Source organism: Lichenostomus cassidix, chromosome 2, assembly GCF_008360975.1.
Source record: "Lichenostomus cassidix isolate B80296 chromosome 2, HeHo_3.0, whole genome shotgun sequence".
NCBI classification, from domain to species: Eukaryota; Metazoa; Chordata; class Aves; order Passeriformes; family Meliphagidae; genus Lichenostomus; species Lichenostomus cassidix.
In genome coordinates this window covers 91283361-91311238 of record NC_139482.1, presented here as the reverse complement: position 1 = coordinate 91311238, position 27878 = coordinate 91283361, and the positions used below count along the sequence as shown (strand labels likewise).

Here is a 27878-nt window from a genome sequence, read left to right as displayed (position 1 = left end):
AACCTATAGTAGGACCATGACTACTAAAAACAAAGCTCCAGGATATACCTGTCTTTGACACTGTTTACAATTTATCAAAAGACTCAGTCCATGTCACAAACAATGTTTCCTAATATTTGTTGCAAGTGTATATGAAATATTTGATTTTTAAAAAATACCCAAACTGGATCCCTGCTTTCCTTAAGGATCAACTTCAAAAATGGTGGGATACTTCTACAGTGAGACGCTGTTAACAGCCCTCAAACTATCATTGCAAATGGCACACAGGTGAGATTTGCAGCATTCAATCATTTTTAATCCCTTCTGATTTGTGGATCACTAATCATTTCTCAGTGAAAATACTGATCCTTTCGCATTTCTCATATGGAGGCCCCTGGGTACCATACAACTGTCTTACACTCCAGGCTGAAAACACACCAGCTGCTGGCATGCAAAATATGTATCAGCACTTCTCTCTTGGTAACTCAACACTATACCATTCTTAAATGCAAATTTAACATTTATAGTGGAGTTTGCAGTCTTCTTGTGGCACTTCAACTGTCTGAGACAGTGTCTGAACTATGGCTTTAAGACGACTGTAGAGAAACAAAACTAATGGTTGAGCTGTGAGGTCTGGAGATTAATCAGGCAGCGTAACAACACAATCTGCCAAAATATTATCTGATTAAGCAAGCTATGCAATGCACAAGTTGAGCAGCCCATCGTTAGGGGAGCTCTTCTGAAGATGCTGGCATTGATGACTACCAAGCAGCAAGTAGGCAGGACTCTGCCTTTGGTGCGAGAAGCTACCTATATGGACTGGGATCCACACTGGCTAAATTATCCCCAGAGAAGTAACAGCTGATGGCAACCATTAGTGCAGACACCTCCCCATCATCCTTTGGGTGGGGTGTGGGACAACTGCCATGGTGCTGCAGTGGGGAGGTTCGGCAGTAGAAGTTATGCTTTTGTTTGTACACACATGGTGCTTTGTTACAATGTAATGTTAGACCTAACTTGTGTACAGTTGAAGCAGTAGCTACAATTAACAATAACAGCTGGAATATTGCTCTAGACAATAATGGATAGGGTATTTCAACATTAATTTTGTTGGTGATCATCTGATCCTACTGCAGGTGACTCTGCAAATTCAATGTTCTGAGATTTTAGCTGTCCTGTAAGGCCTCAAGAACATATGATCAGCCTGATGACCACAGAGCTACTTATCCTGCTTGTAATCTTGGACAATGCTTGTTTACAGAGAAAATCCACACAAGCCTCTAGAAAGCAGGAACTTTTCAGCTGCTGCACACAGCTCTGCATCACCATTCACACTTGGAAAGAATTTCCACAGTAGGTCTTAGTGTAACTATTTTCACAGGAGCTCAGCAGTTCTTAATGTCTAAACACACTGAATGGGTTAGATACCAACTTCTTAAACCCTCTTGGCTTTTACTAATATAACTTTCCAGCAGCAACACAAATCTTATCTAATAGGATAAGTTACACGTAAATTAAACATAACACAGATAAGCATATTATTTAGAGTTGAGAAATAGGCTTTGTTACTTAGCAGATATACTTCAACAGATCAGGAACTGTAGTCACATTTGTAAATTGCTACAACACACTTAAAATACACTTAACTTGCAATGCAAATATTTAACTGCACCATGAAAGCACAGGACTTACAAATGAGATCCGCTACTAGACTGTGCTATGTGCAGAAAGAAGGAACTAAAACCAATACTTCCTTATAGCACAAATAAATTTTGTGATTGCTTTTTTAACTCCTACTGTAGAAACGTGGTGCAAGCTGCACGTACTAAGACATTAACACCAAAACAAATACTCCAAACATCTTCATGTTTTGAAGGAGAAAAACAACCATATACCTTATTGTCCCTTCATATTACAGTAGTGGAAAAACACTGAGATGAAGAAAACCTTTCCCCAAAAGTTGCACAAAATCTGAGATAACTGAAATAATTCTTCCATCTAGAAGTATGAAAATTTCTGTTTTGTCAAATATATTCATCATCACGTTCTCAAACATTTTATACTGATTAAATAATTGTGGGTACCAAACTTTTCATGATAAGTAGACAGACTCAAGGAAAAGAAGCATTCCTTGAAGAAATGTCAATAAATATGCAAGACTCCAGCTGAAGCTTTCACTAAGGTATAATGCCTGTAAGGAAGAAAACGCATCTTTTTGACCCAGTAATCTTGCTGTCCCATGAGGTGCAAGAGGGTTTATGATATTACTACTATTAATATTTATCATGAAGGAATACAAATTTGTATTTAAATTGCTAAGAAGCCATACTGTTTTGAGAATATTTTCTGACCTTTTTTGAGGCCTGTGCTTGATACTCATGAGCGGAAAACAAGACATTTTTGAGGAAATAATTTCTGAATATCACCTACACACTTTATACAGGTATTGAACATATGTTCTGAAAAACATACTGACTAAGAAAAGTATTCAGAATTTTCTACTTTTAAATACAAACTTTACATTCTACTGGCTCACAGCAGGACATATGGATGAATTTTCATACTTGTAACTGAAGTAAAAAGAACAAATTTCAAACTGGCATCACAAGATAGCTACAAACTCATTGAAGAAAGCATCTTGAAAAAATAATTCAAAAGGAAAATTGGATACATAAGCACACTTGAAAGCAACTCAGGTTTCTGCATTTACATTGGATAAAATTAAGTATATTTTGTATTTCTATTTCTTAAATGTTCGAACTGAAAATCTGAAGGTAAAACTAAGTAGTAATGAAATAAAAATGTTTTAAAAAATAGAGTAGAATATGAATATATTAAATACTTGATTGAAACTGCTCAAGTTAGATTAGGATGTTATAATCTACTCACAATCATTTTACACTACAGAAAAATGACAAAACAAATGTAGACTAAAACAAACAAATGCAGAAAGCTTTATGCACTTACACAATACATTGCTGGGGGGAAAAAATCAGGAACTGAACAATGTGTTCACAAAGATAAACTTTAGCTCATATGGGGGGAGGGAAGAAGAGATGACATGTATTTTTACTCTTCTGGTCCTCAAAAATACTGTCAAATAAAGCAGGAACATCACAGCTCAGGTTCCTGGGAGTTCCTGAAGATAACACTGGTCATGCTTTCACTGGGAAGTTTAATCAGTACAGAAATCTTAGTGTTTCTGATCAAGTTTTGATCCTCACTGGAAGTTAGCCAACGGCTTAGGGAGACAGTACCAGTCACTTCTGAGGAGTAACTACAAATTAGCTGAGATTTATTCTGTTTCCAAGGGAAGACCTCAAAGCACTGCTCAAAAGGCACTATCATCCTCCAAAACATGCCATGCAATGCCACACAAGCAGCCTTACACAAAACAAAATGCCTGGACAGAACCTATTCAGCTCACACCCAACAATGGACCTCTGCTAGGTTTCATATCCCTTTCCCTAAGAGGAAATAAAAGCACACCCAGTTTCAACTCACCTTCTGCTGACAGTATTGCTGTTCAATTGCCATTCCACACATCCAATTAATAAGGTCTCCTGGTTATTCAAGAGATTGAGGTCAACCTTTTGTCAACATTTTACCAGCACTAGTTAGTGTTGTTAGTTATTTAATTGCTAACTGGACAGGAGAGACAGACCTACAGGTTTAATGGTATTTCTTTTTCAAGTTTATTATACTTTACATGCCACTCTCTTGCAGAAGAGTTTAACAGTTTAAATGTGCATAACCTTAAAACCACAAGAAAAGGAGAAAAAAAACAGGTCTGTTGCATTCTAGTTCTTTGTGCCTTTATTTTTTAATGCACATAATGAAACAGAGGTCCTCATTTCCAAAGCAAACTATCTGTAGAATACACAAAAATGTATTCTTGGAGCATTATGATTTCTAATTAGTACCACACCTGCAAGGCAGTCAACAAGAACAGCCTTCATTTTCACTTGCTAACCTTTTCATTTACCTTTTCCTCCTGCTGGGAAATCCTAAAGGCACAAAACTGAACCATCTTTCTCCACTAACATAAAATCATTCCACATTTGGTAACCAGCTCTAGCCCACATCTAATCTAGACTGAAATGTTGAAGTTACTACCTGAAGTCCAAGCCCCTCCAGGACCCTGCTACTGACTGTCAGTCCTGAGTACCTCTTTTTTTATGCATGCCACTGATCTGCTGCTGCTCTGAGGTCTGCATCAACCTCCTGGACAGCAGGAAGCAGATGGGTTTACAGCCTCCTGTAGGATGATACAAATTGAAAGCAATCCCACAAGACAGCAACGCCAAAGCTGGCAAGAGATTTTAAGAGCCCCTGAATTTTGGCTTCAGAACCATCAATCAGGAACATCTTGCTGGCAACATTCCCAGAAGCCCCATGATGAACCACAAAGTTCAGAATAGAGAGAGGTAACAGTAAATAGAGAATGCTGAGGGAAAATAAAAGTAGAACATTATTCACCCTCTCAGTGAGAGCAGTTCAGCTCTTAGTTGTCACCACTTGATTCCAGACTGTGCCCAAACACTTTTGTAACTTTGACTGACTGCTGCCATCCCTGATGAATATGCAGGGTTTTTATTGATAATGTAAGCTGCTTTCATTATAAGACTATGAATCAAAGTTGTACTAGTTCAAAACACTAACTAATGATCCCTTCTCTGTTATACTCAAGTTTTCAGAGCAATTTTTAGATGGGTAACAAAAAATAATTTTCTTATAATTTTTCAGTTAAAAGCCATATCTTAAAATTAGCCAGGAAAATTTAAAATGCTCAAAAGAAGCTACTTAAAACAGATTTAAAGATTGCAGTTACTAATGTCCAGGAGAACCGAGAAAAAGTCTAACTAAACTGAAATATGAATAATATATATATTAGAAAAGTAAACTTACTTCTTCAGTCTTGATAGACAGGCTTGTTTTAGCCAAACAGTGCTGTAACTGCACAGAGCTAAGTAGAGACCACCATATTAAAAAGAAGTCTTGCAATTTTTTGTCCTCCACATATCTTGTTGTCTACTCCCATTCTAAGTGTGTGGAAGGAATATTTGGTGTAGGTGCATGTTCACTAATACTAAAAAACATTTTCAAATGAAAATACTGGAAACAGAAAAATTCACGATTTATAATGCTATCTTTGAAAATCCAAATTGTATTTATTTGACACGCCAAATGAAGAAAAAGAACTCGCAGCTAATTTCCTAAAACTGAACTTAACACACAAGCAAAGGAGTTGAAGGATTGTCCTGTTTGACTGGGAATAGTCCACAGCTGCAGAGATCTCTCAATGGTCTGATATCACAGCACCAAGGATTTCCAGAAAAGTTGATAAGTTAGTATCTCAACAGTTTGTGAACTATTATTAAAAGACACAAGACGTTCATTCAAAATGTCCATTGCAGAGTTGACAATTAAACATCATTAACACAACATGCAGTCCAATGCATTGCATTTTTTTCCATAAAGCTGTTAGTAGCAGAATCATGAACTCAAACACAATTCTAAAGCTTAAGTCTCTGGGTACAAACCTATGGATCATGGTCTTTTATTGAAATGTTTAAGCGAGAGCTCAAAAAAATGACATGAGGCATGTCTAAAAAAATGTCATAGAGATAAGACCTGCAATTTATTTTCAGTTGAATTATTTGTAACTTTCAGTTATTTCTCTTGGCCTGGAGGGAAAAGAGTAACCTCCAGTCAGGGTTATAATGCACTGATTTTCTTGTCTTAGACATCCACATAGAGACAACACAGTCTATACACTTCAAAAGATGTAAACAGATGTCTGAACATCTGTATTTCGAGAATCATGTTCAGAGCGCTCCAAGTCTTCATAAATAGGAAACTACCTTAAAGCCTATTTCACAGATTTAAAGCCATGAGTTCAGCTGCCCAGGAAAATACTGAAAATTCTGAATCTTTAGATATTTTATTTACCAAGCTGCTTCTCTTACACAAACAGCTAGAATTCCACTGAAAAAAGGTCAAATTTGCACAGCCTTTTAGGAAAAAATACCTCATGTTCCAATAACTCTTTTTTTTCCATATTACCAACTGCTCTGATTATTTGGCAACTACACAAGGATACACTTTCAAGAAGGAATAACCCACATAACATACAAATGCAATCTCCAAAATGATTAGCACAAATTAAGCAGCTGTTGCTGTGTATCAAAGCCAGCACCCTCAAGGTCCTGAACTTGTCAAAGCATGATCCAGCAATACGAAATAAAGGGCAGCTCAGTCTTGTCAAGACTTTGGTGTGGCCAGCAGAGCAGAATACTTTGCTGCCCCCTTTTCACTAAGTCAAGGAAAAAGGCCCAGTTCTCAGTTTTGGCCATTACTCTACATGTAAAACCCACTAGCAAAAAATTTGTTGTAGACAGTTTTAAACCTTGGACTCTGTGTACTTGTAAGTTCACTCCTCCTTACAGAAAGCAACATACTACCTTGTTATTCCTTATGATCTACAGGCTTTCCTGTGCCCTTTATTGTAGTTTTTACACACAGAGGCATTACAGAACAAGAAATTAGTTTTTAATTTTTTTAAATAATACAAATGTATTTATGTTTTGTTCATTTTTGGACCAGTGATGAAAATGCATATTAAAATGAAACAAAAACTTGTATGCCATTCTGTGGGAGGAGTGGCCATGGAATTCAGAATCTCTCTTTAAAAACATAATATTAGAGGAAGAAACCAAAAGTAGATGTACTGTTTTCAGAAGAAACCATATTTCTTATGTCACATGAATGTTTGCTACCTTGAAATAATCTGAAGGATCAAACATATTAGTGGATAACTGAATTCTCCATCCTTGCCGCCTATACAGATTCTACTGCTTAAAAAAACCCAATGTCTATTTTAACAAATTTTACCACATATTGAGTTTATTCTTCAATAAGACAAAACAACTCATTTCAAGTTAAATTATCAACTTCAACGCCTACTCTATTCTAGCTGCTTAGCTTTTAATTGGTTATACAATCTAGTTGCAATACTGAATAAATTTTTACTCTTCTCCAAAACATGAAGTTCCCCAGATCACTGCCTTATCAGAAAGGTGAGACCTTTAAGCAAAGACAAGCCTCTTCAGTTTTACCTTTCAGGCTGGAACTTGTTTTAAAAGTGGGCATGAATTACTGAAACTAACTGCTCAAATGCTAACATAAGGACTACCATAAATGCACACCAACTAGCATTCCATGAGAAAAATCCCCAAAACTGGACACACATTGCTCTAAACCATGCAGATGAGGCATTGGGCTAAGAGGAAAAAAAGGTAGTAAAAGCACAGATAGACAAACGAAATACTTAAGTCAAAAATGGATTATTCTCACCCAGTCCATCCAAAGGGATGCAAAACATACTGGTAAACTTGCACTCTACAGACAACATAAGGGAAGACAAATGGACAAGCCAGTCTCTGCCAACACTGTTTAAATGGTACCATTTACATTAGTGCTGCTGCTTATTTGTACTTCTGAATAACAAAATCCTTTTGAATGCACAGAATCACAGCCACCTTGATTTGGCTCATCCTTATTTGATGCTGAAGACAATGATGATTATAACTAAACAACGGAGCAGAGAGGCAAACATATGGATGATTCTACAACAATTAGCAGTTAAATTCTTACCCTCTTCCACTTTTAGTATTACACAGTCATGTTACGCTCTGCAATCTCCACCAGAACCAACCCACATGTAACCACCCCATTTATCAACCACAGATCTAGAACTTCTGGCAGTAATACTTCCAGTATCACTAGGACCTCCTTGTGCTACAGATTTTGTTTTTCCTTCAGCATAATGACTGAGATGCCACTTTTTCTCAAATTACCTCCTAATATTTCAGCAGGAGGTCAAGATTTTGTTTGTACAACTATCAAAAGACAGCTATGGTACTTCATGACACAGCCATTCATACTGTATGAAGTGTTTGCCCATAGATCATAACCACAGAGATTCAGTTCAGTGTTGTTGTTGTTGTTCTTCCCTCTTTTCCTGAGAAATCAAAATGAGGGACACCTCAGAATTTCAAAATTAAAGCTTTCTAAAATACAACTGCATTTGTTGCCTCTGTTTATCATTCCCTTAACATCAGAACTCTGAACTTGAGAACAAATCCACTTACAACATCATCTAAACTTACATTACTTTAGTTATTTTATTTTCTTCATTCCAGGCATAATTGTGATGCACACTCCACAAACTTCGACTCTACACACGCAAACTGCCAATGCTAGTATATTAAAGCTCTCGGACCATCCATGAACCTGTCTCTAACAAATGTTTTACCTCAGTTTTCAGGCTAGCATTTATTATTTGCTACCTTAAAATGACATTTGAGTGGATAAGGGATAAGATCTTTCCAAATAAGTGGTGATTCTGTGTAACAAAAATACTACTCCACAGCTGCATTCTAATTGACAAGTTGGCGTTGAAAAAAATTTCCCAATTCAAGTGAGGAGAATTTTTTTTTCCTTTGGTAAAAAAAACCAAAGAAAAAGACACCTTTTTACAATTAATCCATTGGCTATCTCCTAGGGAAGAGCACTGATCAAAGCAATGCTACCTGAACCTGAAGAGAAAAATTCACCTTTGGGACCACAGCTGCATGCACCTTAAAGAATGAGTGGCTAATTTCAGACTGTATAAGAGCTTTTTTCTTTCTGCCCTAAACAGCTGCTGAGGGCCTGTACATATGCAGTCAATTTATCCTGGATAACTCTGGACAGCAGAAGAATAAATAATGCAGAGGACAGGACACATGCCACAGATATTTTGAAATGCACGAAAGAAAATCATAGAGATTGGTCTACCTTTCTTCAAGGACTATGAAACCTGCCAGCTTCAAGCTGACTCCCACAAAAACATCCAAGCGAGTATTCCAGACTGGTCCTAAAAATAGTATGAACACACTAACATGGTGTAGTGCTTGAACTGGGAGCAAGTTTTGGACACCCTGGCTCTGCAATCAGGCAGCTTCATGCAGCAATCATACTGCTCTTAACATGGATGGCTGCTGTGACCAAAACTGTTACCAAAATCCTCAGCAAGGTATCACAGCCATTTATTGGCTTATTTAAAAATATTTATTATCTATATAACACCAATTATATGTACACATTTGCACTGGTTTCACAAATTCTGCTGCCCTATGTTGACAGAAGAAAATATTAAAAAGGCCTCTCCCCCCAGCAATTATACCTTTTTAACCAAAGCAGATTTAAATGCCATTCAAAGGTAATTCCCAAGAGGCCTGCACACTCGCCGAGCTCCCTTCACTAATTAACGGATCCTTAGTAGGAAAGAACCCCTAACTGTTCACCCCCTGCACCACATACTCTCTTAATTACCTTTGAGAAGCAACCAATTTGTCTTTCAGTTATTTTGTCCAAAATCCCAAGTGAATTGACTTAACAGGGAGAAGGGAAAAAAAAAAAAACAAACCAACTTTCATACACACGTTTATGAAAATTCATAATTTTTATGACTGGCAAAGAATCTAGGAGCTAAGTGATTCCAGCAAGAGTTAAGAAAGGGGATTTCAGTAAACTATGAGAGTCAGAAGTGATAGACTGACTAAAGGAACAAAAAGCTTTTCTTGGGATTACAAATATGGATACATCACTGAAAAGCTTTCCTTTTGTGCAGCTTTTGAGAAAGTTAATTATATCATCACTTCATAATCACGACAGCTATGGGAAACAGCAAAACACTATCACAGCTGTTGTTTGCTTTTTCCAGACCATTGGAACAGGCACCTATTCCTTGCCTTTCAAAATACTTCCTTGCAGAGTTCCTAATGAACAAGTTCTCCCTGTATTTATGCCCAATTGCCACACGAATCCAGTTGGAGACAAAATATAAGATTTACTGCCAGTTATTTTACAACAGAGATTAGACTGCTCTTCTTCTCTCCTTTTCACAAATTTATGAAAACAAAACCCTTGCAGACATTCATATTTTTTTTGGATGCACCTCAATGAAACACACAAGAAACAGGCAAGAATCACTGATGCCAGACAAGACAGAAGACAGGCTGGCTGCAAAAAAACATGCCAAGGAACCAGGTCATTTACTACACTCCATTTCCAGAGCACCACATCGCGCTCCTGTTTTGTGAACACAATTTAGGATACAAAGTTTCAGTCATTAAAGAAATCTAAGCCACAGAGAAGTATCTTGCTTTGAAACAATGCAGCAAACCATGTACCTGAAAATCTCTCTGTTAACATATCCTTCATTTTGGTCCCAAAGTGAAGCAGCTGGGAGACTCCAACACATAAAATGTGGAAACTTATGTCTTCCAGGGAACAAGTCTTTGGATCTCCTGTGTTCATTGCCACTGCTAATGCAGCTTTTACATATATGACTGCAGCTCACACTAAATTCCATCTACACTCCACTACGATACTTATTTTTTAACCAAAAATATGTACTTCACAGAACCATTGAATAAAGTGACAAGACCTGAAGGCATTCAGGTCTTAATTCAGTCCACTTGTTAAACATGGCTCTGAAAGCCAAAAGGGCCGACAAGAGCCTGCTGACCTTCAAGGAGAACCTCTCTAGAGCACAAAAACAATACACTCCATTGGGCAGAAAGTTGGTATGGCAGAAAACTTGCATGGGTTAACACAAAATTTCTGGATGAGATTTTGAAAAAAAAAAGAAGGCATCAAACAGAAGGTAGAGGTAAGAAAAATACTTGGTAGGAAGAGCAAAACACTGCTTGAGCTGGCAGCAGTCCAAGCTCAGTTGGAGTTGAGTGAGGGATGTTAAGGTATACTGGCAACAAAATGAGGAGAGGAAGAGTAAGAAAACTGTAGGCCTGCTGCTCAACTAGCAGGGGACATAGAGACAAAGTACACAGAAAAAGGTTAGACATTCAGTGTTGTCTTTGGCTGATTTTACACTGATGAAGTCTGAGCCCATACTAGAGTTCCAGGGAAAAGAAGCATTACTCACATGAGTAGAAGACCAAGTCAGAATGCTCTTCAGCACATGGGACATACACAGAGCCACAGAACCAGACCAAATGTATTTTCTTGGGTCACCACGAGAATTATGAAGACAAATTTTCTTTCCAGAAGCCACATCCATCCAGCATACAGTTGAAATAAGTAAATCAACCTGTTTTCTGTGGCAAGACATTTAGTTCTGCAAACAAGGAAAGAGTACTGGACATTGTTTGCCTTGACTTTAACAAGCTTCTAACACAGCACCTCAAAGGATCCTCAGACCCAAACTGTTGATGCATGAACTGAATAAGTGAACTATAAAGTGAGTGACACAGCAGCTGAACTGCTGAGCTCCCAGGGCTGTAGCCAAGGATGCCATGTCTGTGTGGCCTCTAAGGAAGTTTCTCCAGACCAATATTGGGAGTAAGATTTGCCTGTAGTAATGCCCAGAATGATGGAACAGAGTGCCTCCTCAACAACTCCCTGAAGATACAGGAACCGGGTGAAGTGGTTTATAAGCTAGAGGGAGTATCTGCTATTCAGAGATACCTCAACTGGCTGGAGAAATGGCCTGACAGAAACCTTGCAAAATTCCACAAAGGCAAAGTCCTGCATCTCTGGTGGAATAACCCCATACAGGCTGGGAGCCAACCAGATGGAAAACAGCTTTACAGAAAAGGTCTTGAGGAACAAGTTGAACAGGAGTCAGCAGCATGACCCTTGCAGCAGAAACAACCACACACTGAGCTGTGTTAGTGAAAGTGTAGCCAGCAGACCACGGGAAGTGATTCTTTCCTTTGATCTGGCACTTGTGTGAGGACATCTGAAGGACTCTGCCCAGCTTTGGGACTGCCTGTACAAGACATTAACATATGGAAGTGAAGCCCAGCAGATGGCTGTGAAGGTGAGTAGTGACTGGAGAACAGGCAAGGAGAGGCTAAGACAGCTGCATTTGTTCATCCTTAAGGAAAAGTTATTACTACTGCTACCAGAGATCTAATTGGAGGTTATAGAGGAGGCAGAGACAGACTCTTCCCAAAGATGCAGTGATGGGACATGAGACAATCTACACAATCTACATCTCCAGAAAACTTTCAACAAGATTTTGATCCAACATTAAAACAGGTGACCAGAGAAGCTGTAGAACCTTCATCCTTGGAGTTACATAATACAAATGGAAAAAAACCTGAGCAATCCCATCTAAGTAGGTCCTGCATTGAGCAGGGAATAATACTAGATGACTTTTAAGATGTCCTTTCCAATTTAAATGATCAAACTTCCAGTGGCAACTGAAAAACAGAACTATACAACTTGATCCTATCAGGTAAATACAGTGAGATTCTCAATACTCCCCTCCATCAAAGCTCCATACTGTCTTGCTAAAGCCAGACATGGGTCAAGAAACAAAGGAGAGAAGCAACCTAGAATATTCTTCATAATAGCAACAGATGAACAGGAGATTTACTGTGTTCAGCAGAAATTTGTGCTGCATATACAATTACCAGTTATTTGCTGAAAGCATGCAGAGCAGCTGCCTTTAGATAACCACATATGATGGTCTATCCTCACTGCTTTCACCATTTCAACCACTATATGGTTTAAGGCACATAGCACTGCTCTTTGCATTTTGCTTAGTGCCATTGCAGCCAACAACATCCAGGTCCTATCAGCTACATAAACAGCAGATCTTGTGGATCACTACCATCATAGGTGTCTGTGCATGCATGTGAAGGACCTTCTAGGTTTGGTTCACTCCTAGAAGAAGCTGCAAGTCACAGGTGCTTACCTGGAGGACATGCTACTGGAACTTTGCATATGTTTTAATGACATGAATGTCTCTTAGCTTTAAAGGCTGTATTATCAGGGTACTCAGATTCTCAGTAGTAGCATATATGAAAACAGGAAAGATTATAGAATTCTTTTGCGATATGCCTTGCTGCTTTCTGCAAGGCACTTTTACCAAAGCATGATTTAATGTGGAAACAGTCCTACAGCTGCTTTGGAAAAACATGGCATCCTCAACTAGCAGTGAAAAAATCATTCTGAGTTAGTGTTTAGTGCAGAATAACTCTTAACAATGTAAAAAGAAACATCTGAGAGACAGTAAATTTAAAAATAAAATTAAAGTTATTCAAACTTCTAAAATCTTATTTATTACTTTTTTAAATTAGACTATATGAGCAGTGGGCATTATGAAGAGTTTTAAAAAAGAAAATTGCATTTGTTTCTACCAATGATTAGGATGCTTCCGATGAAGGAAGACATATCAGGGAGAAAGGAAGGGTAAAGGCAGAACTCTCAAAGGGAAATTTGATCTCACTTCCTTTCCTAATTCTCTATAATGCACCTCTCCCCCTCAGCTTCTCTATGAGCTTTCTCCAGTTTGGACTTTTGGAAGAAAATATTCCTTAGGCTCTGAAGTCTACACCTCACATTGCTTCTGCTTATGTCCCCAAATGTTCCCATGTTTCCTCCTCTAGATCACCAGAGAACTCACTCTCAAATGGGGCAGGGGAAACAATGAAAAAGTTACTGCTAATGCATCCAAACCCACTCCGTTATTAAAGCACCCGTTTTTGAATGTACCTCTAGACTCTCCCAAAGAGGTTTTGAAAAAGGTCTGGTATGAAATTTACAGCATATTTGTACACTTGCCTTATGCATGAGACAATTCCCTCCCCTTAAGCAAACAAAATATCTGGAAGCTATTCAAGTGAGGCTTACAAAAGAGCCTGCAAGGTGAAAAATTGGTTCTCCTGAATAGCAGCATATAATCCTTCAGTCTTTCAAATTAAATAGGTTTGATTAAAACACATAAAATACTGCTTGAGAAAGCAATAAAAGGACTAGTCTCTTCCTAAGGAAAGTTATCCTGCCAAAAAAACACCAAAAATATCAACCAAACAATAACCAAAGCAGATTATGGAGGAGAACAGTAAAGATATCAAAAGAAAAACCAAGGAGTGTGTTGTCATAGCCATCAACCAGCAACAGAATCTCTGAGATTTTACTGTCAATAACTTATTTATATATTTTCCAGCATTGTTCGAGTCTTCTGTTCAAAGAAACAGTTCAGTTTCTTCTCTCTTCCCTCCTGAGCACTCCAAACAGGAAACCTGCCTATCATATGGCACAGCACGAAGAATGCAAGTTGTCTTCACAAGAATGCAACACTCCCCTGCTTCCCCTCCCCAAAGGGGAAAGTTCCTCAGTTAACTACTATTTCATTGTTTAGAAATCATGACAGATGATGGACAATTCAGAAGTCCTGTGCTACTCTTGAAGGGAACCTGTCTCATTGTATAAGGCTCAGTGGTCTAAATTTTGCCCATAATTACAATTTCTGACTTATGCTCATATTCAGAATATAGTATTTTGAGCAGCAGTCTCAATTACAAAATGTGGTTTTTAATATAAATGCAGAGAGAGGCAAATGCACAGAAATACAGTCTAGACAAATATACAGAGTTCAAACTTCTCTTTGGGCAACTTACTACACATTTAACACTAAGTTAAAAGACAATTTTATTTCATTTTACTTTCACTATTTGGGTACTTGGTATTATCATATTATTGAGGCATGAAAGGCAGTGGCAGTAAAACAAGAAACAAAAATATTACCCTGCAGTATTTTTTCCAGTTAGGAACTTCCCTCTTCATTTGCCTGACTATCCGTTGGTGGTTTCCTCCAGTCACAGCTGTTGCTCCAGGGCACTCTCTGCATGAGCCTCCCAGGGAAGCACTGAGCCATCTAAGTGCCTCTCAAACACATGCAGAAGAACTATGTGCAACAATGTCTTGTTCTAGAATTTTCTTTATAGGCAACATATACCTGACAGCACGTACAGGCAAACATGCAGAATGATTGGTTAGAGCAAAGCCAAAGAACCACACCTTGCCTTAGGGGAGAATGTGATGAGCCACTCTCCCGTCAGCATTTATTCCACTGTCTTGGATTCACCTTAAAGATCTGTCCTATCCAGTATTAAGCAACACACCAAGGCAGAAACATCTTAATCTCCAAGATGCCCCCCAAAAAATATTATGCATTTCTTATTCCAGTCATACAAACAGCTGTACAAGACCTTCTACAGCCTGTGCTGTGCACTGGCCACCCCTCCACTCAGCTCTTCAGGCAGGTGTCCTGCCAGCCCGTACCTCCCCTGTCCTCTCTCCAGTTTCTTTTCAACTCCCAGCAGCACAGTACAGTGCTGGAAAGCTGGAAGGCCAAAGAGCTGTGCTGGGACTGCAGGTATCCCTTTGCACTGCAATCTCCCTCCCGTCAACTCGACCTTCAGCAAGAGCAGGGAAGTAGAATATTAGCGTGAGACAAAGCCTTCTACAACTGTAGTGATCTCCTACTGTCAAACTTTAGACAAAATAATTTCTTTTGATTTGACATTGTGTCTTTTCTTCTTTTTTGCAGCATATTAAATTCCCATCTGGAAAATAAATGTACTTATCCAAAAGTCTGGAAAAGTAAAGAATTTCCATTAACTTCATTGCTATTACTAAGCAACAGCAGCTTAGTGAGCTGTTTTTGCAGCTACATATCATTGCATTCTGTCCTACAAACCACTGGTGTAGCATGAACAAGCTCACTTATCCACAAAATATGCCATGATCCAAGAGGCAGGTGGCACACCCTTAGGACGCAGGGCAGAAGGCCAAGTTGCATTGCTGCTGTTAAGTATTCATGGCGGATGGTAACAAGAAAAACAAAGTTACCAAAACTTTAAGGCTAATCTGATACACCTTATCAGAGACTCAGAATATCACAAGAAAACAAACACCACACTTTACATTCAGCCCTTCTAAAGAAGGAGGATCCCCTCATACTTCCAGACTGCTCAGAACAACTTTTCCAAAACTCTTAACAAATCTACTAAAAAGAATGACTCATTAGCTTGATTCATGTAATTAGGCATCTTACAACACAGGGCTATGGGCTGAGATGATGCAGAATAATTACACAGGTAACATTAGACATGATTGTTGGGGTTTTTTTAAACAACTCTGATCTGTATTCTTCTTTGAGTGTTACCTATACAGTTCTTTTAAATTACATTAGAAACGCATCTAAATGACCCATATACAAAGAAACAGCAAATAAAATACAGACAAGTTTCAGATCACAGCCACTTCCCCTTGGGGTTTTTTTGTTGGCAAGCACAACTCTAATTGATGCATATTAAATTTGCATTGATAACTCTGACATTAAGAAAGAAAAAGTCATTAACTTGTGCCCATTTTTTCAAATTTGTACTTGCCCATTTAATGGACACATTCCATGGTGTCTTTAAACAGTACACACTCCTTGGTTTTGCTCATTAGTCTGTATTTAAAACAATAGTGAAAACCAGCCTAGCACATAAGCAATGTTGTTTTAATACACAGGTGTGACTGAAAAGTATGAGGTTCTTCACTTCAGTCTCTCATATAGTGTTTTAGCATGCTATTGTCATCTATATACAAACATTTCAAATGTGTTTTTTCAAACCCTACCAATCACACGTATTTCCTAACTCTGAAATGACAGTAAGTTCATAATAATTTAACCAGAGCTTACTGAGGTAGAAGTGCACATTTCAAAGGGATAATGAGTGCTTGTCCTGTTCATGATGTACGTGTCCTCACATTCCTAACCAATTCATTCGTTCATTAGCAGCTATATTATTACATACTCCTCTTTGGATTTCTGGAGTTCTATCTACCATTACCTCCAATTATTCCTTAATTTTCCGGCCAATTCTATTCTCCCAAATGTTTAAAATAGATTTATTAAACTCATTAGTATTTTAAAGAGAAAAATCCCATTAAAGTTTATTCACACAAGTCCTCCTTAGTTCTGCAAGTCACCTATGTTACGAAAAATTCGGAATCTGGCCCAATACATCTCTGGAAAAGCAGGAATCACCAGATCAGCCTATTTAAAAACAAACAAAAAAAAGTATAACACAGGCAACTTATCTCCACAAAACACACACATCAGTGATTGCATTTGTGTACTGGCAAAGCCGGAAGGTGGCTTAGGTCATGCATGTAATGCCAGCCTAAAAAAAACCTTAAAAAAAATGCTGTAGTCTGACAACTAAAGATCACAGAATCAAGTAGGCTGGAAAGGGCCTCTGAGACTATCGAGTTCAACCTATGCCCCAACACCACCGTGTCAATTCGACCACGGCACAAAGTGCCACATCCAGTCATTTCCTGAACACCTCAGGGACAGGGACTCCACCACCTCCCTGGGCAGCCCATTGCAGTGTCTAATCACCCTTGCGAAGAAATTCCTCCTGCTGTCCCACCTAAACCTCCCCTGGCGCCACTCAGGGCTATGTCCTAAGGCTGCCCAGGAGACGAGGCCGCCCCACACCCGGGCACAGGCTCCTTCCAGGTGGCTGCACAGGGGCTCTGTTACTGCCGCTCCCCGCCGGCTCGGGCACCCGAGGAGCCGGGCCGAGGCCGCACCGTCCCCCGGACACTGCCCCGGGCCCGGGCCCGGCCGCGGCCCCACCCCGTGCGCGCAGCCTATCGGCCTCGGCCACACCGCCGGGCCCGCCGCCGGGGCCGCTCCCTGCCGCCCGCCCTCCCTGCCGCCCGCCGGCACCTGCCGGGCGGGGGAGGGGAGCGAGAGAGCAGCCCCGAGCGGGGCCCGCCGGCCACCCCAGCGCCGCCCCGCCCGAGCCGGCACGGGGACGGGAAGGAAAGGGCAGGGGGAGCCGGCGGCTTTTACCAGGAGGAGCAGGAGGCAGCCAGGGTCAGGCAGCAGCGGGAAGATGGCGGGTCTCATGGTAGATCGGGCGCCCGGGAGCGGGGAGGGGAGAAGCGCGGCTCCCACTCTCCGCGGCGGCGACTCCTCCACTTCCCCCCGTCGCCAGGAAACACCCGGGCAAGTTCCACCGCGGGGCCCCGCGCTCCGCCGCGCGCTCCCGGGGCACGCCGGGAACCGTAGTTCCGGGAAGGGGAGGGCAAGGAGGAGGAGGAGGGAGGAGAAGGAAGGAAAGGAGAAAGAGAGAGGGAGGGAGAGGGAGTAGGCGTGGATCCCAGCGCGCACCGGGGCTGCCCGCGGGGCGGTGCCTGGAGGCGGCGGCGCGATGAGGAGTAGGGCGGGGTGGAGGTGAGTTACGGGGCGCAGCTGCAGCGCCGGGCAGGGAAGAGGGAGGGAAGGAAGAGAGGGAGGCGGGTTGTGGTGTGGGTGAGGCAGGGTTAACCCTTCCCGCCCTTGTGGCGCGGGTGTCCCGTGGCACCGCACCCTCTTCCGCCCTGGATTGTTCCCTGCCAGCCCCCGGCCGCTGTCCGCGCTTCCTTGGGATCCCGCCTTGCACCTTCAGCCGCCGGGGCTGAGCGCACGGGTTTGGCTGCAGGCAATGTGAGGAGGGGTATTAGGGCGCTGTGCGCCTTGTGGTGTTCGTGCCCTCGGAGTTCGGGAGGCAACTTTCTGCTCGGAAGCCTGTGTGTGACGGGGCAGAGCGGCTGCCGGGAGGGTTGGGAAGCTTTAGCTTGAGTGGAACGTCATCGTTGGTGTTTAGCTCTTGGCGCTTCCACAGATTTGCGTTTTCTGTCGCGTTCTAACTTCTAAATGCTGAAAATGAAGAACACCCTAAATTCAGGGCTTCGCCCTTCTCCAGTAAAACTTTGGACCTTACAGAATGCGTACATGCTCTGAGACATTGCGGAGCTGTCTCAAAAAGATCACAGAAAGCTGCGCTTTGTATTTGTCACATTTCCAGTACGTACACGAGTGTAGGGAGGGAGATGGGGTGTAACACCATTTAAAAGAAAATCCTTTACATCAGCTCTTTTAAAATCACGACTGGCTTGGTTTCAAAGAAAGCCTGACAGGCTCAGACTTTATGTGACCCTGCAAAAATCTTGTGGCCTGTCAGTTTCATGAGCTGCAAACACTCACACATATATATATAAATACAAGTCGTGTATTTTTTACAGTCCCATGTTGAAACTTGGCTTATCACTTCTGCTCTGACTACCTTAAGAACTTGTGCTCTTTGATCTGTAGAATGAACACCTTCTGCACTAATGCACATTTGAAAAATCTTTGATATTTTTTCAAAGCTCAGTCTTCACTTGGAAACTATCAATAAAATTTGATAGCATGATCATGTCATCATGTTTAAATTTTAATGACCTCGTTTTGCTGAATAGAAAAATTATGGAACTCTTGTTATTTGTGTAATGCAAAGTAGACATATCGTAGTTTGGTATGAAATTTCACATACCTTTAAGAGGTCTTGGTGTCCATGTGAGTGTCCCTTCATTTTCAGTGACTTGAGAAGGCTAATCTTTTTCTACATGTTAGCTTAAAGAAAAGTGAGTTATTTACTTGATTCCATTGATATGATGCATAGTACAGATAATGCCAATTGCATAACATTATATAAGTAGATCTTTTACTTATTTCTTGACTTTTATTGACTAAATGCCTAATTTTTGTTAACAAGGATCTTTATCAAGTAAGTTTTCCAGACAGCAATTCATCTGTTATACACATGAGAAAAATACCTAAAGAATGTTGCAAATTTTCCTTTTGTAATCCCTCTTAATATTTCAGAACTTCTCTGATGCAGAATTAGCCCATTCAATGGAGTCATGACACTTTGCTGAGAATTGCTGTAGAGATAAGGGGTTGCTTCTCTCACCTGTATGATTACTAATGCTTTATGCAGATGTAGCTGCTGTTCTCATTTGGAAACTATGAACATCTTTCATTACTAATTATCTTCTGTAGGCAGTCAGTTTTATGTAAAACTTACTGTTGATATTATTGGGATGTTTGTAGTGCTTCACTAAGTTCTTTAGTGTTTGCTGAATTTTATGCTGCTGCCCCCGGATTTCTTATATTTTAGTTTATTTGTTGAGAGGTAAAATGTGAAGAAAATGGAGGAACTAGATAGTAAGATCCCCTGAGAAAATGCTTTTGAAGGCACTGGGGTCCATCAGTGCTGGTCACTTCTTAAGCACCACCTCCTAAGGGCACAGGAGCAGGCAATTCCAAAATGTCAGAAGTCAAGCAGATGAAGTAGCAGGCTGGCTTGGCTGACCAGGGATATTCTTTTGGAGCAAAGGAAATGTATGCCCAATGGAAGTAAGGTCAGGTGGCACATCAATTGATGGAACCTTTTTGGATGTTTCAGTAAAGCTTTCAGTACTGTCTCTCACAGTGTCCTCCTGGACAAAATGTCTGGTGCACACCTGGATAAACACATCATGTGGTGTGTGAGCACCTGGCTCACAGATCAGGCATAAAGGGTTAGAGTGAATGGGGTCACATCAGACTGGTGACCTGTCGCTAGTGGGGCTCTGCAGGGCTCCATCCTCAGCCCTGTGATTTTCAATATCTTCATTATTGACTTAGATGTGGGACTGAAAGGGATACTAAACAAGTTTGCAGATGATACAAAACTGGGAGGAGCTGTTGTCTGGCTCGAGGGCAAAGAGCCCTGTGGAGAGACCTCAACAAATCAGAGGACTGGGCAATCACCAGCTGTATGAAGTTTAATAAGGCAAAATGCAGAATTCTGAACCTGGATGTGTGGACAGGGGAATGAGATGCTGGAAAGCAGTGCCATGGAAAAGGACCTGGGGCTCCTGGTCGATGGCAAGTTGAATCTGAGTCAGCAGTGCCCTGGCAGCCAGGAGAGCCAAACATGTCCTGGGGGGCATCAGGCACAGCATCACCAGCTGGGCAAGGGAGGAGATTGTGCTGATCTGCTCTGCACTGGGGCAGCCTCACCTTGCAATATTGTGTGCAGTTTTGGGTGCCATAATATGGGAAAGACGTTAAGCTACTAGAGAGCATCCAAAGGAGGGCAACGAAGATGGTGAAGGGTCTGGAGGGAAAGCCATGTGAGGAGAGGCTGAGGTCACTTGGTCTGTTCAGCCTGGAGGAGATTGAAGGGAGACATCATTGCAGTTACAGCTTCCTTGTGAGGGGAAGAGGAGAGGCAGGAATGGATCTCTTCTCTGTGGTGACAGGACCCCAGGGAATGGCCTGAAGTTGTGTCAGAGGAGGTTTAGGTTGGATATCAGGAAAAGGTGCTTCACCCAGGGGGTGGTTGGGCACTGGAACAGCTCCCCAGGGAAGTGATCACAGCACCAGCTTGGCAGAGTTCAAGGAGTGTTTGGACAATGCTCTGAGGCACATTGTGTGACTCTTGGGAATGTTCAGTGCAGGGCCAGGAGCTGGACTTCAATGGTCCCAGTGTGTCCATTCCAATTCTGGGTGTTCTGTGATTCTATACTGCAAGTCTATAATGAGTTGATACTTGATAACAGTATTGGTAACTGTTGCATGCATGGCAACACTCTGAAGAACAGTCTGGTTTGTGGAGAAACTCTTCATCAAGACTTTCGCAAAGCTTGTGGACTGAAATTTGTGTTTAAGGCAATGAAACTACAATATATGCATATATCTCTTCTTAATATAGGCTTTTTTCTGGTGAATTTTGGCTAGAGGTAGATCTATTCCACAGATAAAAACTTTTTTTTCTGGTTTTAACAGAAGCATCTTTAGCATTAATGACTCATTGTAAAATTAATTCTGTTTTATTAATGTGGTTTTGCTTTTTTTTTATAGAACTGAATTCCTACTAAAAATGTTGGTGGCACAGATCTGACCTATAGTAATACCTTGAAAGAGTATGAATATTTCAGCAAACTGCCTCTTCAGTGGTTCCTCGTTAGCATCTGAAGTGCATGCTGCTGCTGTTAATGGAGATAAGAGCACCCTCCAAAAGCTAATAGCAGGTAAATGTTTTCATTTTAGATGCATTTGGATTACTTTAGAACTGAAGCTTTTTGGTTTTGACTTACAGCTCTGATCTTTAAGATATTTTTAATTTCTTGATTATATGTGCTTCTAGCATAAATGTCATCCCGAAAATATGACTGATTTTTCTTACTTTTTATTACCTGTTGCCTTTTATTGGTACATCTTTGTGAAGTAAAATAGAAAGTTGGTAAGTGGTACAACCCCTTTCAGGGAATTTAAAATTCTGGAGAAGTGCTTTGTGCTGAAGTACTTTGGCTGCAAATCCTTATTTTTGAATTGCTTTTGTGGGAAATCTGATAAATATGTTTTTACAGATCGTTTATTTTAGTTATTGCAATCTTGTCTCTGTATAGTATTTGTGAACAAAATGAGCCAGCCTTATTTGTTACTTTGATTCTGATAGACTGGTAGTGTTTCTCAAGAGAAATCATATGTAAGCAAAGAGTCTAGTCCTATTGAATCTGAAGTAAAAAAAAACCTCCCATCCATTAAAAAGCTCAGGATTTTGCCTTCCCTTGCTCTTCAGGAATGATATGGTATTCTGGGTTAATAGTCTTCAAAAGCAGTATATATTCTGTGTTCCAAAAATAGTCTTGCATATATTTGGGAGGCTGCCATATGATAGGAGAAGACTTGGATTTTTCAGAGCTTCTGATTAAATGCAATTCCAGGTGATACTGTAGAAATTTTATTTGCTCAGCCTTTTTGGAAAACCCTATTCCTGGAGTTTGGTGAGGGTTGAAGGACTGAAATAACAAGAAACGTAGTCTGTATTTATGCCCTTAACTGTCAGTTTTAATGGGTGTGAAGGATGTGATGGTAATAACATTAAACCAGCACTCAGGTTTCTTGATGTATCTGCTGCTGACCTGTGTTGAAATCAAGATAGCAACCTGTGTGGATCTGTTGTCCAGGCTGTACAGAAAGCAGTAAGGGACTCCTCTACAAAGTGTATCTGATTTTGTCAGAAGATAACTAGAACTGATTTGGCTCAAACATGGACACATTTGAGGGAACTGACTTTATAGAAGCTCCACTCGTTGAAACAGGTATTTCTTGTTGGGCCTTCAGCTTTATTTTGTCATATGACAGTTCAAACATATACTGTTTGCATTTAATACTATCTCTTATTTGCTATCTCTAATGTTTGCTCTTTTTAAAAATATTTTATAGACAGCAGATGAGCAGTTGATACGGAGATACGTCTAGAAATCTGTGAGATGCAACTACAAAGTAGCTTTAAATACCTGGGTTTCTAAAAAGCCCTTCTGCCTGTATGTGGAGGTGGGAAGCCTGAGCTTTCAAATCCTGGCTAACAGTCAGAAGCAGCAAAAAGTTCTTGCGAACTTCAAGTGTGTTTTTGTTAGTCTGAGCCAAAAGACATACTTTTGGAAAAACAAAGGGAAAAACTACTTCTGTGTTGCCGGTACATCTTGTCAAATATACCACAAAACAGCCATTAGAACCAGATAAGGAAATTGTTCTCCCTATAATGATCATGCAGCAACAAGATAAAATTGCTGTGTTTTATTTTTCTGTGGGAGAGAAAACTGCACAATCTTGGTAGCCTTTGCTATTCTAGCCAGATTTGGCTTTTCTTCTCTGCTGTGTTTTGACAGGATATGACACAGACCTTACTTTTGCCGGAACCTGACCAAAAGGAAAAAAAAACAACCCACAAATCAAAAAACTTCACGTATTGCCTAGCAGAAGAAGAATGCATCAGAGTAATATTTTTAGCTGTTTATAGTCACTGTTGAAAGTATAACTTAATGCCAGAAGCAGATTGAGCAATTGGTGCTAGTCACTGAATTTCATGCCTGCACTTAGCAGCAGCAGCAGCTAATTCAGGAGAGTACTGGAGCATTCTGTGTGTGCTGGATTGCTTAACAACACCTTTCTAATGCAGCCAAGGTTTGCATCTTGATTACGTAGCTAGCAGTGGATGCAGCGATGGAAAGTCTTGACTTTCTCCTCCTTTCAGGGAGGACCTTTTAGTCCCTAAATTCATTATTACTTTCCTCTTTGTGCTTTCCCTGTTCAGTTATTAACTTAGGAGGGGCATAGAGGCTGGCCAAATGGTCTCTTAGAGCAGCCCTTCCTACCTTTTTGGTGATTTTTCCTTCTACCATCTGTAGCTTGGTGGAGCATGTGTGACTGTGTGCAAACATATATGCTTTGTTTGCATATGATTAGATTATGGATGAATTTTAAAGGAGGAGGTGTTTGAAATAATATGGTGTGTTCTGGATAACGTGTTCCTTTTGACACCCTGTGCCAGAAAGGAGCATAGACAGAAGGAAAGGTAAGTAGAAAATTTATTTAGAGAAAGAGGGCTTTGGAACAATGTATCTCTGTATGTCAACCACCGCTAATGCATAATCACAGGACTTTCTAAAAAGCCTGTGGGTTAGGTGCCATAAAGTACATGCCAAGTGTTAATTGTATAACCAGTCTTGTAACAAAAGTGTGCTAATTGTTTGCATTGCATGAGTTGACCTTTACTGTATCATGTTGTTTTGGAATTGTATGTTCTCGGGTTTTGGGGAATGATCACAGTATTTTCTTTCCTGTGCTTTATACAACACTGAACAGGTCTTTAATTAACAGTTTTTCAGTGATAAAATCCATCTGTATGATTTTCATCCTAGGGAAAACGCGAGCAGAAGTTAATTTTGTATTTGGAGGATCGTTTTCCATTTAATGCTTTTATGTGGAGTTTTGGGAAGAGGCATCTAATTGTTTTAATTGTTTTAATTGTTTAAAAGAACACAATAATGATTACAACAGTCATTATACTAAAGTGTCTGTTCAGTCCAGCTCCTCATTCTCAAACCCTTATCATGCATTGCTTGCATCCAAATGCTTTTAAATCTCTCATGTGATGTTTCATTGTAAATTTTAACTAAATTATGTGTTACAAATGTGCAGTTGTGTGCTATTGTTCAATCCTCCTCTCTACTTCTCTCTTCCCTGTTCTACATTGTGAGAGGTAAAAAAAATCTCAAATCAGATATTGCACAAGGCAGGATTCTTGCAAGTGACAAGAAATGGTGTGTCTTTTAATAATTAGGGAGAGTTCACATCCTCCTACTGCTCTTTCTCCTGTTCTGGTTTGAAAAATGCATAGAAATGTTAAGAGTCTGATATGTCTGCTTGCATAGACTGTGAGGAAGTGATGAAGTACAGCTATGAGAGTTAAATTTTGGACTTGGGCCCTGGTTTCTGTAGTGTTCATGACTTCTGTTGGCAATGAGCTTATGGAATGCATATTCTGGTGGGGTGATTCTGAAAGGGGAGGGATCTAACCAAATTTCTTTCTTAGGCAGATATGTGAAGAGAATTTACCTTTGCCAAAGCACATTTTGTGCATGCTAATATGTGAATGTTTTGAAGACTACCTGTGCTTTCTTGATTGCAGAAGATAATAATTTGCTGCAGCTGTGAAATTCTCATGGTCCTGTGGCTAGTGACTTTCATCAGCTTAATCCCCCCTTAGCACCTGATGGTGATATAGTAGCTCCCAGCCCTTGTCCTGTCTCTTAGACTGAGCACAAAGACACCCTTTTAGGGAGATGCTCACAGGATTTTAACCATTCTAAGGGCCTTACAGAGCCTGGTAAGCAAAAGAAGAAAACCTACTGCTAGCTGAAGATAGTTTCTTTACCTTAAAAAACAGTGCAGGAGCTTCAGGCAAATTACTGACATCAGGTTTTTAAGGTCTTGCTCATTTTATTTTTGCCCATAATATGCAGTCCTGGAAACACTTTGTCATCAGCTACACCACTTTTTGGGAACTGAAAATGAAAATAGATATCTATTGCTCTACTTAGTTATGTTGCTCTTGAATTTTAGGCTGGTTTTGCTTATCTTTGGTCTCTTAAGTCATATATATATATATATTCTATAAAATTCTATAACAAAAAGAACTGGAATTTGAGGGAGAGGTACTGTTTTTGCACACTGCTGATTTAACGTTATCTGAGGATAAGCCATGTGCTTGTATTGTATTGGGAGAAATGAATGTCCATGTATTCTTCTAACAATACGTTTGAGTGTTCAAGTCCCATCAGCTTCAAACAATTTAAGACGTTATTGAGGTTCTGTTAACACTTAGCAGTGAAATGTGGTTTAGAGATGTCTAAGTGACCACGTTAACAGGAGTGTTAAGGTGAGTATTAGAATGCAAAAAGGTATTCAAAAAACAGCCTGTTTCTGAGAAAGCTAGATGTAGGCCAGTCGAAGACTTCTTGTGGTTTTTTGGTTTGTTTGTTAGTAATTTGCTAGTGGCATAAAAATTAGTTGTAAAACCAGTGGATTGTCAAGTTGAAGTGGCAGTCAGAGAAGGCAAGGCCACAGGTGAAGAATAAAAAGAATTTTTCTGTATCTGCATCACAGAGAAGTCAGGAAATGTTCTTAATTTTTTTTCAGAGTAAAAAGAATTTTCTCAATGCAAATCACACTTTCAAGGCAAGAGAAAGTGTTACAGAGTGAATCATGTGATTGATATGGTATTCACTCTATAGTTTTAAAGAAACTAAGAAATGTAGTGAGTGAGTAAATGATTGCTCTAACTGGCAATATCCTACTTGACAGTGTTTTTGTAAGTGGCTTGATTGGTAGGGAATCAATTTTAATTCTTGATATTCCTCTTGATTCATATTTAATCTGCTTGATTCTTCTTCTGGGTGAATCAATAGAAATTATAATTAAGAATACAATTACTGGATGTGTAGATAAGTATAATATGCTGGGGAAGAGCAAAAACTGTGTAAAGAAGCAGCATGCCTCTGCTTGAGTGCTTTTGAAGCATCAACAGTCATGCAGACAAAGGAATAATTAAATAGCAAAACTAACTTGCCTGTAAAATTCAGTGTTCCTTGAGGAATTGTAAACAAGGTTGCTCCATTGGAGAGGTGGAGACTCTGGATGCACAGGGTAGTTGATACCCATGAAGTTAAAGGTGCTTGTCTTTATGTGGTGACATCAGGGAAATGGGAAACTTTATAGTGAAACTGCTTTGTTTGGAGGTTTTTTTGGACTGTGAATACGAATAGTGTTTTGACTTTTTTTGAATAGGATCTCAGGTTACTGCCTTACTAACCTTATCAATTCAATAAAGCTTGGGAAGTATTTTAGTGGTTTCCATACTGTAAGGCACCCTCAAGTAAATAATGATATTGATGTAATATTGACGTTTATGCTTTTAAAATAAGCATTGCTGTGAGTAGGCTTCAAAGTTTGTTTTAGTTACAGTGTTTACAGGTTTAGGGAGGTCTATTTGGTTTATATCCTGTTGATATTTTTTAAACTAATCTGTGCAGCCAAGATCCATGTAACTATTTAAAAATTATTTATAATTATGCCACTGCAGAATGTTACTGGTGGTAGGTATGTTTGTGGAACTAATGTTTTCTGAATGAACTTTTTTCTGTAAATATATTTTGAAATGTTCTGTAACTGTCAGTAAAAGTAGGATAAAATGTAATAACTCTGAGTTTATCATACATTCCATTTTTTTTGTTCACCCCACTCATATTATAATGAGATACCTGCTGTTCATATTATAATAAGACGACTCTGCAATTAAAAAGTACAGCTTTTAATACTAGTATACTTTTAAGTGAGCCTTTTGGTTTGTTTTGTTTCTTTAGGAAACTCTGAGCTGAAAGATAAAGAGGACCAGTTTGGAAGAACTCCTCTTATGTACTGTGTGCTGGCTGACAGGCTGGACTGTGCAGAGGCACTGCTGAAAGCTGGAGCTGATGTTAACAGAGCTGACCGCAGCCGAAGAACTGCTCTCCATCTCGCTGCACAAAAGGTAATTACCTTACAAGTGCTCAGCCATTGTATAAAATTACAGCTTTCATGACAGCTGACCCTGGCTGGACACCAGGTACCCACCAAAGCTCCCCTCCTCAGCTGGAGAGGGGAGAGAAGATATATCAAAAGGCTCATGGGCTGAGATAAGGGCAGGGAGAGATCCCTTACAATCTCCTGTCACGGGCAAAACAGACTCGACTTGGGGAAATTAATTTATTACCTGTCGAATCACAGTAACATAATGAGAAATAAACCCAAATCTTAAAATCGTCTTCCCCACTCCCCTCCCTTCTTCCTGGGC

General features: G+C 40.0%; 2 protein-coding genes across 6 annotated transcripts in view; one reads left to right on the top strand and one right to left on the bottom strand.

Annotated features, from left to right (window-relative positions):
* Positions 1-17939, bottom strand: part of ERP44 (endoplasmic reticulum protein 44) — a 45256-nt gene extending 27317 nt beyond the window's left edge. The window contains exon 1 of one of the 2 annotated variants that reach the window (XM_085052372.1): positions 17699-17939. In XM_085052372.1, the coding sequence (XP_084908498.1) occupies positions 17699-17755 (57 nt within the window). In that variant the 5' untranslated portion in view covers positions 17756-17939. Of the gene's footprint in view, positions 1-14586; positions 14641-17698 lie in introns of those variants that run through there. The other variant, XM_085052373.1, reaches the window with a different exon arrangement.
* Positions 17940-17966: 27 nt separating this feature from the next.
* INVS (inversin) overlaps positions 17967-27878 on the top strand; it is an 81502-nt gene continuing 71590 nt past the window's right edge. The window contains exons 1-3 of one of the 4 annotated variants that reach the window (XM_085052364.1): positions 17967-18082; positions 21560-21729; positions 27409-27575. In XM_085052364.1, coding sequence (XP_084908490.1) covers positions 21624-21729; positions 27409-27575 — 273 coding nt within the window. In that variant the 5' untranslated portion in view covers positions 17967-18082; positions 21560-21623. Of the gene's footprint in view, positions 18083-18176; positions 18335-21559; positions 21730-25296; positions 25374-27408; positions 27576-27878 lie in introns of those variants that run through there. The other 3 variants (XM_085052360.1, XM_085052361.1, XM_085052362.1) reach the window with 3 other exon arrangements.